The sequence below is a fragment of the Prosopis cineraria genome, unplaced genomic scaffold (assembly GCF_029017545.1).
Source record: "Prosopis cineraria cultivar Desert tree isolate PC_DT_omini unplaced genomic scaffold, ASM2901754v1 PC3, whole genome shotgun sequence".
Taxonomy (NCBI): domain Eukaryota; kingdom Viridiplantae; phylum Streptophyta; class Magnoliopsida; order Fabales; family Fabaceae; genus Prosopis; species Prosopis cineraria.
Genome location: NW_026555334.1, coordinates 24,925,993 through 24,937,469, shown reverse-complemented (window position 1 = coordinate 24,937,469; position 11,477 = coordinate 24,925,993). Strand labels below are relative to the sequence as shown.

The window sequence follows — 11,477 nt, the reverse complement described above, 5'->3', positions numbered from 1 at the left end:
CTAATACTATGACTCTATGAGTAATAATGAAACTTTTGATCATCATATCTCAATTATTGATTTAGTTCCTTTAATTTAACTTTTATCAATTTAATCCTTTATATTTTTTAAATTATTTTGTGAATCTTTTAAGTTTTAAAACATAAATTAATCCTTAAAATAACGAGTTAAAGGAAAAATCTATATAAAAAGTAGTTAACTAAAGACACCCAATATCATAAAGTGAGGAAGGGGGCATAAATACCCATAATGTTACATGTCAATTTTCGCTGATTTGAACTAAAAAAGGGACAAAAATACTCAAAAAGCGATGAGCTAGGGCATCCAGTAATATAAAGTGAAAATAAAAATATCCACAACATTATTAAAATTGGTGTAAAAATAACTAATATATCAAATCTCTTCAATGTTAACTGTTTAGCTGACACCTAAGTAGAAGTTAACTATTTTTTCGTCGATGTAGATAAAAAATGTTACTTTAATAGGTGTAATAGTAATCAATATGTCAAAACTTGAAATTCAACATAGTAAAATAGGTTGTGCATAATTGAAGATTAAGACTAAGCACACCTCCTATGCCACCCTACCTTAAGAATAATGTCGCAACCTTAAGTAATTTCATTTATAATAGGTTCAAAATTTTTAAATGGTTTTGCCACTACTACAAAGAAGCGAGTAATTTAATTTGATGCTCGATCAAAATGACATTTTCTGACGTAATATTTATACGATGGCTGATTAACTTTCATAAAATTTTACTTAGGAATATTTTTTATCCATGTCAGCGAAAAATGATAAACTTCTGCTTAGGTATCAACTGGACAATCAACATTTAATAGATTTAATGAATTGATCACTTTTGCATCAACTTTAGTAACGTTATAAATATTTTTACCATTTTTTCTTACTTCAAGCTACTAAATGCCCTTGGCTGACCATTTTATACGTACTTTTGCCCTTTTTTTTAGCCCACATCAATAAAGATTGGCACGTGGCATGCACAATTAACATTTAACATAAGAAACTAAAGTAGTTAGGATAAAATTAATGGTTTGGTCACTTTTGCACCCACTCATACAACATTATAGGTATTTATACTTCCTTTCTCACTTTATAATATTGGGAGCCCCTGGCCAACTATTTTTTGTATAGATTTGCCCTTTAACTCTAAAATAATTTAATGCATAAAGTATATTGAATTGCCATGTGTATGTAGTTAAATGGGAACAAATTAACCATCAAATAAATTTAATTTTTACCAATATAATCCTTTACACTATGTCTTGTTCTCTTATTTTTTAAAATTCTAGAGTCTGTTTTTTCTACCTAAATAATTATAATTTTTTTATTAATCCATATGCCTATAATTAATATTAAAAAATTTTAATAACATTACCTTATTTTTAAAGAATAAGGACTAAATTGATAATTAAAGTAAATTTAAAAAATTAAATTAATAAAAATTAAATTTAAGAGATCACATTAATAATTAGGATAAATTTAAAAGACTAAAAGTTACATTATCTTAATATTATAAATTGTATAATATGCTAAACATGTTTCTCCTGAGCTACATGAAGAGCGAATTGTGTGACTGTATTGATATTAATAATAAAAATATATGATATCCTGTTCATTCCCTAATAGTTTAATGTATCGTCCAATTCTACACATGAATCATTCAACGTGAACAATTAAATAAAGTTATATGAATACTAGTTAGGCTAATTTTTTTTTAATACAAGGCCATGATAAAACCATGTAAAAGAGATAAATATCAAATTATATTTATAATTATAAGATTTCTACAAGCAAGCGGGAGATTATCAAGAATCCTAATATCAAAGTTATCTTAAGATATTTTGTGGGCAAACAGATCAACACATCTGTTAGCTTCTCTATAAATATAGTTAATAGTTATAACCTAGTTCTTCATAGTAAAATTTTTTATTTTTTTGATAATTTTAAAGAGTGAATGTTTTTCAGAGTAGTTATACTGAAAAAATAATAAAAACTTCCATTGAATCAAAGCAGACATTAATTTTGGAGAGTTTATCGTTCCAACAAAGATTGAGACTTTTCAAAATCCCCTTGAGCTTTGCTAACCTATCATGCTAAGATAATAATTAAGATATTTAAAAAATTTCTTAATCCAATTACCCTTCTCATGCTCGATGATACTTCCACAGGTGAAATCGTTGTTGATATTAGCAAAGTCATCAATATCAAGTTTAACCCACCTAAATGTTAAAAGGTTTCATTTAACTTCATATCGAACATCACTCTTGGTTAGGTGATTGATTTTAGATTAAAACCTTAAGTTATTGATTATTTACTAAATGCAGGAGAAGACAATATTGTTATCCCGAAAATCATTTTCTGAGTAAATTTTCCTACATCTTGTCCTCCATATGTTCCACCATGCAACGGCAACAAGCGTTAGGTCAAATTTGACACCATACGGAGGCCCCAACTTCCTTCTAATTTTCCATCTTTTTCGCGAAAATATAGTATATAATATTTGTCTATTTATCCAACTACATATATTCCTCCCAAAAATAATAACAATAATAATGATATTAACAAGGCTAACGGTTTTCCTAGGCAACGGTTGAGTATAAACCCGCCAAATCGAAAACAACATTAAAGAAATACCCATTTTTATAGTTGTTAAACATTTCTTCGCAGCGTGAGCCTTTGATTCGAATGTGAAAACCCAGGAAATGGCACCACAGTGTCTGTTCTGTTTGGTGGGAAGTTGCTATTTCACACATCAACCTTCTTCTGTAAGGCTGCTTCGCTATGCATGGTTGAGTTTTCAGCTTTCGCTTCCATTTCACTCATTCCTATCACCTACTCCTTCGCTTCAATTTGAATTCATACGAGCAAGCTCTGCTTTCGTCTGGTTTTTTGGACACCAAACTTGAACAATTCCTTTTCTACTCTCATGGATTGTTGGGTCGGCTTTAGAACAAGTGGCAGACGCAGAGAACTCAGAACAGAACTAGACTTTTTATTCTATAGGACGAAGCGAGAATGAGTCTTTAAACTGATGGTATAATGGGTAAACAAAGATCTCCCAGAAGTCCCCGTCCAGAGTTCCAGAAAGGTGAAATAGCATCAGGAATGAAGGATAATTACCAGACTAGATGTTCAGACAACTGGAGGAGGATGGCAGGGGGTGATCATTGCCGTTGGAATTCAAAAACGTTGTTGCTTCATGGGTTGAGAAGTGATTCTTCAAAGTACGGTTCTTGTAGGGGAATCTATGTTGGCAAAAAACATTTGTGGCTCCAAAAGCACTTGAGGACCATTCTTGTCATGTTTGGATTCATGAGTTTCCTTCTCTTGCTTGATTCTCTAATGGTCTCCTTCTTTGATTTTGCAAATCACCAACACGGTGCAGCCAATAATAACTCAAGTGGCTTTCAGGTAGAACTTTCTCAGATTATCTATCTGCGTTATTTTTGATTCTGGTAACCACAGAACATGCACAGTGATGTAACTGAGACCGTGTTAATATTAGTATGTAGTCTTTTCACCTTGTTTGTGTCAAAAATAGTCATCACACCAGCTTTAACCTTGTCATGATATATGACATCTGATGCATCTTTTGCTATTATCAGGATCGAATTTCATACATCAATAAGCGACAATCACCAGTACAGATGTACGATCGGCTTCTAAACTTGGCTTCTAGTGCCCTTGCAGAGGTTTGCATCAAAATTTTCCATCTATTTTGTGCATGTTGGCCGTTGGATGAAGTTACAGTTCTCTTTGTTCTAGTTTGTTTCCACCAAGCTTAGCTAGGCTAATTGCTGAAACTTACAATACTTTAGAGGGAGATCAAGCAAGAATCATCAAATTTTTGGGCGGAACCATATCGGCAGGCATCTTTATGGAAACCTTGTGCAGACAGAAAAGTTATGAGTAATCAAGGTATACGGTCCCTTTTTGCTTGTTGTCTGAAACATCAAGTCTTTTATCCAGGTATATACAATTTATTGTCATCTATGTGCTGTTATATGTAGAGATATTATGTTTGAACAGTGACTTATTATCAATTCACCTTCATTATATTATCAACAATGATTTAATATTCTGAAACAGGGAAATCTGTGAAAACTAATGGCTATATATTAGCCAGTGCAAATGGAGGACTTAATCAACAACGAGTTGCTGTAAGTATTGGAAGTTAGTGCGTTGGTTTTCAGGTTCAGAAATAAACTCCCATATTATTAATTTTTACAAATACAGATAAAGCTTCTATAATTGATCTGGCTTAGCATTAATCAAACTGAACTTTTGACAAGAAATTTAATCGCTTAGTCTATGTTATAGCCAAAAACTAAACTAACTTTGCAGGGTAGATTTGAAAAGTTTCTAACTTTGCTAGATATAACAGTACTTTATCATGGGTAATCCGATACAGCAAAGTTTGGATCCTAAACGTTAAATAGGATCTCTGGACACTATAATCATGTATGTCTCGTTGAGGCATATTTTCAATATCTTCATTCTTCAGCAATGGAAGTGATTGATTGCCAAAGTAATTACAGATTTGCAATGCTGTAGCTGTGGCATATCTCCTCAACGCAACCCTAGTTATTCCAAAGTTTCTTTACAGTAATGTATGGAATGATCCTAGGTACGATATCGTTTTTGCCTTAGAATAAAATCTGAAACGGCATTCTTTATAGCCTTTTCAAATGAGAAATATTTTTGAGTTATTGATTCACATGTTTGATGCACAATATGCAGCCAGTTTGGTGACATATATCAGGAGGATTACTTCATGAATATGATGAAGGATGAAATTAATATTGTGAAGGAACTCCCAGCTCATTTGAAATCTTTGGATATGGAAGCAATAGGCAGCCAGGTTCAGCATCTTATATATTATTGAATATCAAGACAGATTGAACTTGCTTTATAACAAAGTAAATAAATACTTTGCATTTTAGATTACAGATTCAGATCTTGTGAAGGAAGCAACAGCAAGTGACTACATTAAAATTGTGCATCCTATTCTTCAAAGAAATGGAGTTGTTCACTTCCTTGGATATGGAAATCGACTTGGTTTTGATCCATTTCCTTCTGATATTCAGGTCATTAAGCTTGCTTTTCAGTCTAGTTTTTCAAACTTTGACTTGGTTTTGATCCATTTCCTTCTGCTTACGGCTGAAAAAAATTGCAGAGGCTAAGGTGCAAATGCAACTTCCATGCTCTGAAGTTTGTGCCAAAAATTCAAAAAGTTGGTTCATTGTTGGTCAGAAGGATTAGGAAATACAATGCTGAGAGAAGCAATTTAGATAAACAGTTGTTGGGGAAGTTCATCCATAACAGTGAAGATCATGACGCAGCTAGAGGCTCAACCAAATACCTTGCGTTGCACTTAAGATTTGAAGTTGACATGGTAGCCTATTCCCTATGTGAATTTGGAGGTGGGGAAGATGAGAGAAGGGAACTTGGAGCCTACAGAGAAACACATTTCCCTCTTCTTCTTGAGCGATTGAAGAAATCACCGTACGTTTCAAACTCATTTTCTTCATTATGTTTTCCATGACATTATGTTTTGATCGATATACTAGTGATATGCGCTTAGCATTTATGTTGTAACTTGTAATATTGATCTTTGTAGCCCTATATCTCCAACGGATTTGAGGAAGTTGGGAAGATGCCCATTGACACCAGAAGAAGCAGCACTTGTCCTGGCCGGTCTTGGTTTCAAAAGTGGAACTTACATATACTTGGCTGGCTCCCATGTATATGGAGGAGACTCAAGGATGAATCCCTTCACTAGACTCTATCCCAACTTAGTCACAAAGGAAAATCTGCTATCACCCAGTGAACTAGCACCTTTCAGGAATTTTTCCTCCCAGGTAAGTAGGTATTCTATCTCAGTTGCAACAAGGGCCTTGGTTGTCAGTTCTCATTCATGCATTCCATTTTGGTTTACATATTTTAGATGAAAAGCATCTAAGATCCTTAGCACAAGATCACATTATTTTAATTATGACATCTCATATGAATTAAAATTCATATACATATCACATCCTTAAAGTTTTAGCTTTGCTAATTTTATAAAATGTTAATAAGGAGAATCTTAAATATCATATCTTAGTACAGCAAAATATCTAGAACAGAAAGGAATGCAAGAAAATTATGCTCTGAATGGCCTTTTAGTGCTTTCATCTGATATGAAGCTACTCAAATACTAGATTCATGTTTGATGTAAATGAAAATATGCATGCAGCTGGCTGCTCTGGACTTCATAGCTTGTGCAACTGCTGATGTATTTGCCATGACTGACTCTGGAAGCCAACTTTCGTCAATGGTATCTGGATTTAGGACCTATTATGGTGGTGGTCATGCTCCTACCTTGAGGCCGAACAAGAAGAGGTTGGCGGCCATTTTGTCGGAGAATGATACTATAGGATGGAGTACCTTTGAAAACAAAGTAAAGAAGATGATTGAGGAAGGTCAGAAGGCAGATATGAGGAAATATGGCCGGAGCATTTATCGACATCCAAGGTGCCCAGGGTGTATGTGCAAACACCACCAACCCTTTGCATCCTGAAACTTTGTATATATGGAGTCTGCTGAGGTTGCATCTCATTGGTCTCATTTCTTATATAAATTAGATCTTTACCCAAAAGAAAATTTGAATTGATTTTGTTTCAGTGAAGGCATCCTGGTCTCATTTCTTATACAAATTAGATCTTTACCCAAAAGAAAATTTGAATTGATTTTGTTTCAGTGAAGGCATCCAAATTGATTTTTGACTTGTCAGTATTTTTTGTGTTGATGGTCAGAAACTAAGATTGGTGGTTGATCATTGGGTGGGTAACAGCCTTAAGAGAGATTGAATAAAAATCAAATTAAAATGACAGAAAATTGAAGATTTATGGAACAAATAAATTCTCTATTTATATGAAGAAGAAAATAATCCAGTTCAGCTTTTATAAAATATATGAAAATTGAACAACAAGCAGAGGATACCATTCCTCTGCAACCTACAAAGACAAACATTTCACTCATTCTTCTTCTTCACTCTCACACAAATCTTCATCACATTGACAACCTTATCTGGAAATGATGCTTTTCCTTTAAAACCCTTCTTCACAGTTTAAAAAAAAAAAAAAGGTTTTTATGATGGAGGGAAGAACCGATTGAGGTTGAAAGGTAGGGTGTAGAACTCTTCATTTCTGCTATCTCCTTTAAATGTTCTAAACTTAGCCCACCATGGCATTCCCCTGTCTTTCGCACTATCTTTATAGTCAAGTGTGTTGTCCAAGAACACAGCAACAAGCAATGCAACAGTTGAAGATGAGAAGAAGATAGTATTAAGGAAATCGTTGAACTGCAAAGACAATACAAAAAATAAAAGTTAATTTGAGTATGCCCTTTGAAAGATAGATGATGATGGTACGAAAAAACAATGTATTAAACTACAAGATAATAGAGAGCATCAAACTCACCCATCCAGCCCTGGAATGAGCAGGACCGTGAAGAGCCTTGGCTGAGAACTCTCTGAAATACTCAGGAACTGACAAACCCAAGAAGAGGGCAACCCCAGTAATAAAGAGATTCCGCATTGAGTTCATGTTAGTAAATTGCAAAAATGATAGCCCAACAGAAGCTGAAAATAACACAGAAAGATGTTAGCGTGAAGAAAGAAGCAAAGAGATGTTGTAATAAAATTTTAAGGTGGAAATGGTAGTGGTACTCACACACAAGACCAAACAAAACACAGTAAACAGCAGCAAAAATAGGGAATGGTATTGAAGCAAACAAAGCTCCAAATTTTCCTGCAAATACAAGAAAATTATGTTCGAGTTAAAATTATATTGTGATCAGAAAAGTCAAGTCAAGGTACTTCCTAGTTTGAACTAACCAAGCATTGAGAAGAATATCATAAAGCCAGCTGAAATTTGAATGACTCTACGGCTCCCAACCCGAGTGCTTCCTAGAAGCCCCACATTCTCCCTGCCAAGTGCCTTGAAAAGATCAGTTTTTTCATGTCCTAAGAGAAGTGAAAACTAAGGGCAGGAAGAAATAGCACTTACACAGAGACTGTTGAGCCTGTCAATGTTCCAAACATACCATTAAGCAAGATTCCAATACCTTGCCAGCCTATACCACGACTCAGAACATGAGCAGGAGGTGGTGTGGCACTTGCTAGACGTGATGCAGCTTTATATGCCCCAGTTGACTGTCAAATATAAGATTACTTTTCTCCATCACTGACCGACAATCAATTTCTATATGCAAAGCAGAAGCATATACCGATATACGTAGCGTAAATATGAATGACATATGATGATACCTCAATCAATGAGACTAAAACAGCAGCCATCATTCCAAAAGCATGGCCAGCATCAAATGTAGGAGCACCCCATTGAAGAGGGTATGGAATTTTTATCCTGGCCACAACAAACTCAAAAGTAAGTGATTGCCATAGCTGAAAAATATATTTAATCTTTCTGAGAGTATAAACTTGCCTGTACTGTTTATGGCAAAATAAAAAATGTTACAATCTACTCATTAAGTAACTTCCATAGACATTTATTGAGAGAAGTGCCACTCTTTCTGAGAGTATATGCAATTGTTGAGATTTAAAAGATGTCACTAACCACGGAGCAGAAGAAATGAGGTTTGCTCTGTCAGTTCTGCAGTGTATTTGAGTTAATTCCGGTCGGTGTTTGTATGCCCCACTGGCTGTTAGGAGGTGTGCGTACGCCCATATTATTGTGGTTGATATGAGCAGAGCAAATCGCTCTAGTATTGGTAGTTGTCTTATCTGAAAATTTTTCAGGTACTGCAGACAACAAATAGCATATCATAATTAGAAAGCCCGCATATCTACATGCTTATTTACTTTATATGTAAGGCCTGCATGTCCTACTTAATTTCAACATAAGTATCAAACTTCAAGATGATGAAATTTTAGATTGCCAGAGAGCTTTTGTCTTAGAACTTTTATCCATTTTCAATTTGACCTGCAAAGACGTTAGAGAAAAATGAACTTAATTTGTACCTGGGAGAAGGCCACAAACAGAATAAGCATGGGGATTCCAATTTCAACGCAATGTCCAACCTGAAAGAAATTTCAAAAAAGTATAGTAAGTGATACTAACTACTAACATGAGGGAGATGCTTTTAAACTCCCTCATTTGGAATTAGTGATACGTGGATTGATGTTATACCAGAGGGAAACCTCTATCAAATAATCCGAAACCAACTAATGCGATTACTGGAACCATCCCGAGGGGGCTGAAAAACCTGCGTGGAAAATGAAAGATATTACAGTTGGCTTGTAGAATGTGATATTTAAAGTTTCAATTCCTTGACTTTCAAAGAAGCATACCTTGAACAAATAGCCCACAATTGACTATACCCCAAGATAATTTGTATGCTTGATGCTACTATCGCAGCACCTTGCACTGCTCTCATGGTGCTGAGAAATCTCTGCATAAGTATATAACTAAGATCATGAACAAATCATTTCTCTCATGACACTCACAAAATCTCTGATTGGCAAGCGAAGAAAACAACTTCATGAATTGCAAAATGTTTGTGAAGTTCTTCTTCAAGCTAAGATCATACACAAACAACTAGGTTGCAACAAGTGTTTTGCAGAGAAGGACCATCAACAATTGTATCGTTTAAGCTAGTTTAGCTTAAAGAAATGTAGAAATTACCAAATGTGGGTCCTCGATCCTTTGCAGTGAAGAATCGTGAATTATTGATATAATTGGGACCATGAATGCATAGGAGCCTCCTAACACTGTGGGTAGACGGGTTCCGAACAGAGTTTGCAGAAGTGTATTAATGCCTTCCACGAAAAGTAGAGTCTGAACCACCCTCACTTTATCATCCTGAGACATTAAATGGAAAACAAAACAAACCATACAAGACATTCACATCATCCTGAGCATTCAACAAAACCCAAACAAATGCTTGAAGATGAAGGTTTTGTTATATCAGAATCATCAATTGGATTGGCATCTGAACATGAAATGAAGGAAAACGAATCGAACTTGGGAACGGCATACTTACATCACTTCCACCCATCAAAGGAACAAGGAATGAAGGAATCATCACCGCTGTTCCTAAGGCCAAAATGTAATGCTGAAAACCCAGAGCTATTGACTCCCCTGTGAACAAAGAATCACTCGCATTGAAGAAAAAAGAAAAGAAAATGCAAAAGCGAGAATGTAGGATAGAAAAGATTCAAGCTTGGCATACCCCAAGATGGGTTTGAATCAATACAGTACTCTAGGCCTTGAAGTTGGTCCATTGGAGGATGAGTGATCTCTTCTGGCTTCACGGCTGCCATTATAATCGAATCTTGCTGTGCTACTCTTTTTTGCTCACCTCCAAGTCCTACTGTTTACGGCCCAAAAGAAACAAAAACAGCTCGAGAGAAAGAAAGAAGGAAGAAGAAATATTCTTAGGAACTGCGAGGTCTTTTTGAAGATATGAGCTGATTCAATGGCAGAGGAAGGAAGAAGGCAGCTACAAAACCTGACAGTAAGAGGAAGGAAGAAGGTACACAGTGACGTTGAAAAAAGCAGAAAAGAAGGAAAAGGTTGCCGGAGAAAGTAGAGAGAGAGAGAGAGAGAGAGAGAGAGAGCAAAGTTGAAATGAAAGATCTTCACTTGGAACCCACTAATGAGAGCAGTGAGAGATCTTGGCGCTTGTTTGTAGCTAGTTCACATCAATCAGACTCTACTATGCTTTTGTATTATATAAAGGTGCCGTTAACTTTACCATAATCCCAGAATTACCCTTTAAGGAACTTCCAAAATTCTGAGCTGAATGTTACCGTTGCATTGCCCCCGACACTGATCCCATGATCCATTGTAAGGCTGTGCGAGTCCGGTTCAATCCAATTTAATTCAAGATGGTATTGTGCAGTGCGATCCTTATAAATAGAGGTCTTTTAAGATCAAAATGATTGAAAAAACTAAATTATTTTTTTAATTGGACTGAACAGGAAACTGAACATCTGGACCATGTGGTTCAATCCAATTCTATTAATTTATTTAATATAATTATAATTAATTTATTTTTAACAAGTGCTTTAAGTATAATTGACATTAAAGAGATGATTGCATGAAGAATTGTTGAGTTTGTTTCTTAAATTATTGTTGTAATGTAGTGTTGAAGTTTGTTAAGTGTTGTTTTTGTTGAAGTCATAAATTTAAATCATTTAGACTATAATTGAAATATTTTTTGTTAAAAATTATTTTGAATTTATCATGATTATAAGTGATTTTATTATCTTAATTGAGTTTATTAGGTTAAGATAAATTATTACCTCTCATAGAGAAAAAAAATAACTAAATGAGTATTGAACTAATAGAACTAGTCTCACAGTTTTATGAACCAAATTCAATCCTGTTAATCTTTGAGTTATCACTGGACAAAACTGAACTACGGGTTGCCTAACCCAGTCCTTTTTCATGAAA

At 34.8% G+C, this 11,477-nt stretch overlaps 2 protein-coding genes across 4 annotated transcripts; one reads left to right on the top strand and one right to left on the bottom strand.

Moving 5' to 3' along the window:
• The first annotated feature begins 2,841 nt into the window (after positions 1–2,841).
• Positions 2,842–6,688, top strand: LOC129306673 (O-fucosyltransferase 8-like). 2 transcript variants are annotated; one of them, XM_054947378.1, is made up of 10 exons: positions 2,842–3,432; positions 3,627–3,713; positions 3,840–3,939; positions 4,111–4,181; positions 4,560–4,648; positions 4,762–4,882; positions 4,965–5,108; positions 5,198–5,526; positions 5,642–5,882; positions 6,257–6,688. In XM_054947378.1, exons 1-10 carry the CDS (start codon positions 3,061–3,063, stop codon positions 6,578–6,580), a joined length of 1,878 nt encoding a protein of 625 aa, XP_054803353.1. In that variant the 5' UTR covers positions 2,842–3,060; the 3' UTR covers positions 6,581–6,688. The 2 variants fall into 2 exon arrangements, with proteins under 2 accessions (XP_054803353.1, XP_054803352.1); XM_054947377.1 differs by having other exon boundaries at positions 3,840–3,990.
• Positions 6,689–6,914: 226 nt separating this feature from the next.
• LOC129306630 (nucleobase-ascorbate transporter 2) lies at positions 6,915–10,731 on the bottom strand. Of its 2 annotated transcripts, XM_054947310.1 has the most exons (14): positions 10,665–10,731; positions 10,252–10,530; positions 10,063–10,160; positions 9,705–9,881; positions 9,371–9,471; positions 9,210–9,285; positions 9,041–9,100; positions 8,637–8,821; positions 8,330–8,426; positions 8,070–8,215; positions 7,898–7,989; positions 7,734–7,811; positions 7,482–7,642; positions 6,915–7,363 (listed from the first exon to the last, which is right to left on the bottom strand). In XM_054947310.1, exons 2-14 carry the CDS (start codon positions 10,340–10,342, stop codon positions 7,151–7,153), a joined length of 1,575 nt encoding a protein of 524 aa, XP_054803285.1. In that variant the 5' UTR covers positions 10,343–10,530; positions 10,665–10,731; the 3' UTR covers positions 6,915–7,150. The 2 variants fall into 2 exon arrangements, with proteins under 2 accessions (XP_054803285.1, XP_054803284.1); XM_054947309.1 differs by lacking the exon at positions 10,665–10,731 and having other exon boundaries at positions 10,252–10,653.
• Between the last annotated feature and the right edge of the window lie 746 nt (positions 10,732–11,477).